At 54.1% G+C, this 2341-nt stretch overlaps 1 protein-coding gene across 1 annotated transcript; it reads right to left on the bottom strand.

Annotated features, from left to right (window-relative positions):
* Positions 1 to 1277: 1277 nt before the first annotated feature.
* On the bottom strand, positions 1278 to 2209 carry GUITHDRAFT_120765 (hypothetical protein; the record flags this gene model as incomplete). The annotated part of the gene is made up of 3 exons (XM_005819952.1): positions 1278 to 1423; positions 1477 to 1541; positions 2037 to 2209. 3 exons carry the CDS (start codon positions 2207 to 2209, stop codon positions 1278 to 1280), a joined length of 384 nt encoding a protein of 127 aa, XP_005820009.1.
* Positions 2210 to 2341: the final 132 nt, after the last annotated feature.

Genomic DNA, 2341 nt, shown 5'->3' with positions numbered 1-2341 from the left:
AGAGAGAAGATGTGAATCCAAACGTTTTCCTCTTTTCAGTCAGTATCTGCTTTTGATCATCTTCCTCCTCCCTCCTCCCTCCTCCCTCCTCCCTCCTCCCTCCTCCCTCCTCCCTCCTCCCTCCCTTTTCCCTCCTCGCCCCTGCTTGTTCCTACCAACATTACCTCTCCCCTTCCTCTCTCTTCCTTACCTCATGCTCCTTGACATCTGCCACTATCAACTCGGCGCGTTCCTTCCCCAGAGTCCCCTGGGCAAAGTGTAAGAAGGAAAATCGAGGAAGAAGAGGAATTTTGGGGGGACAAAACAAGCAAGCAGCAGGAGTAAGAACAAATGTTTGGAAGGAGCATTGAAAAGAAAGAAGAATGAACTTTGGAAGAAGCAATCTCGAGGAAACAACATGAGGCTAGTGGAGCTGAAATTCAAACCAGGACAAGAGCTCCTGTATTCGTCGATCTTGTGTACTCCTTCCAGTGAGTGTAGAGGACGACACGGTGAGAAAAACGACTTCTTACATCTTCTGACACTGAGACTTTGTGAATGATCAGAAGAGCAAACAATCAGCAGAAAACATCTTACTCACAGCAAACACAAAAGTCACTGGGCAACCAGCACCCGCAGCATGTTGTGCCGTCGACGAGCTTCTGAGATCTGCAAGCAACGCTGAGTGAATCATGTTCCAGTGAGGTAGACTGCGCTGACCTCTCTTTGAATGAAGTTGCTATCACAAATTCTTGCCTCGCAGCAGCGTCAGGCAGCATCTGCTTGAGTTGAGCTGGGAGGGGTCAGGCGTCAGAAGCGCCTCCAGCAGCAGAAGAAAGTGGAGGAGAGTGCAGAAGCAGGAGAAGGTCGAGAGCAGATGGCCGAGGAGGAGGGAGGAGGGGGGAGGAGGGAAGGGAAAGTGGTAAAAGAGCGCAGAAGCAGCGCAGGCAGGACAGAGCAAGAGCAAGAGAGATTAAGAGCAAGAGAGGGAGGGGAAGAGGAAGCAGGAGGAGGAGGAGGAAGCAGGAGGAGAAGGAGGAGGAGAAGGAGGAGGAGGAGGAGGAGCAGCAGCAGCAGCAGCATGTCAGTTTCAGTTACCTCGCTGGCGCGTCTGCCTCTCTCTTTTGGAAGCCTTCTGCTCCCTGTGAGGGTCGACCGCTTCCCCCGCCGCCATGCTCCCTCTCTCCGCCTCCGCGCTCGAGGAGTGCGGGGGGAGAGCAGTGAGCAAGCAGCGCATGCGAGGATGACGAAGAGGGAGAGAGGGAGCAGAGGATCCGACGACGAAGCTCAAGGAGGAACTAGATCGCTCCATCCTGCTCGTCGTCCTGCAGCAGAAGCTTCCTGTCGACATGAATAGCAAGGCTATCGTCTTCCAAGGCAGCCCCAGGACCAGCATCGTCCTCGATCTCTGGCACAAGGATCTCATCTTGGTTTGCGATCAACGCTGCCGTGTTGTGGTCAGAAGCTGTGCTCTGTGGATGCTCCTCCTCTCCTCACCTGCGATGTTCTTCTTGCTATATTCTCCTTCATAGTCAGCTCTGATCAAGTCCGGATGTATCGATCTGCGCTCCCTCTCCTCCTCACTCGTTCTCCTCTTACCCAGTAGCCCCTCCTACCCTCCTCTCTCCTTGTGAGATCTCTTCCGATTCTGCTCTCCTCTCCTCTCCTCTCCTCTCCTCTCCTCTCCTCTCCTCTCCTCTCCTCTCCTCTCCTCTCCTCTCCTCTCCTCTCCTCTCCTCTCTCCTCTCCTCTCCTTCTCCTTCTCCTCTCCTCTCCTCTCCTCTCTTCCTCTCCTCTCCTCTCCTCTCCTCTCTTCCTCTCCTCTCCTCTCCTCTCCTCTCCTCTCCTCTCCTCTCCTCTCCTCTCCTCTCTTCTCTTCTCCTCTCTTCCTCTCCTCTCTTCCTCTCCTCTCCTCTCCTCTCCTCTCCTCTCCTCTCCTCTCCCCTCCCCTCCCCTCCCATGCATCTCATGTCGTGATCGCTAATGAACACACTACAGCATGTCATCTTCAGCTCGTTCAGCACTGGAGGGGTGAGAACGAAATGTTCCTCTCCTACCTCGCAATCTTCCTCTTCCTCTCCTCAACCTCGTCTTCCACATGTTTTTCTACTTTCCTTGCCTCAAGTTTCTTCTCCAGGAGAATGTCGCGAGTGTTCTCATGGATGATGCCGGCATCCAAGCATTGAACGATCGCTACCTCCAGCTCAAGAGGCACGAAAGACTCGCTCATCATCATCCTCCCGAAATTCGACCTCCTCGACCTCCTCGACCTCCTCGACCTCCTCGACCTCCTCGACCTCCTCGACCTCCTCGACCTCCTCGACCTGATCGTCCTCTTCATCATTCGAGATTGCTTCTTCCT

This window comes from Guillardia theta (genome assembly GCF_000315625.1).
Source record: "Guillardia theta CCMP2712 unplaced genomic scaffold GUITHscaffold_197, whole genome shotgun sequence".
Taxonomy (NCBI): Eukaryota; class Cryptophyceae; order Pyrenomonadales; family Geminigeraceae; genus Guillardia; species Guillardia theta.
The sequence above is the reverse complement of the archived record's forward strand: the minus strand, read 5'-3'. Positions and strand labels throughout refer to the sequence as shown.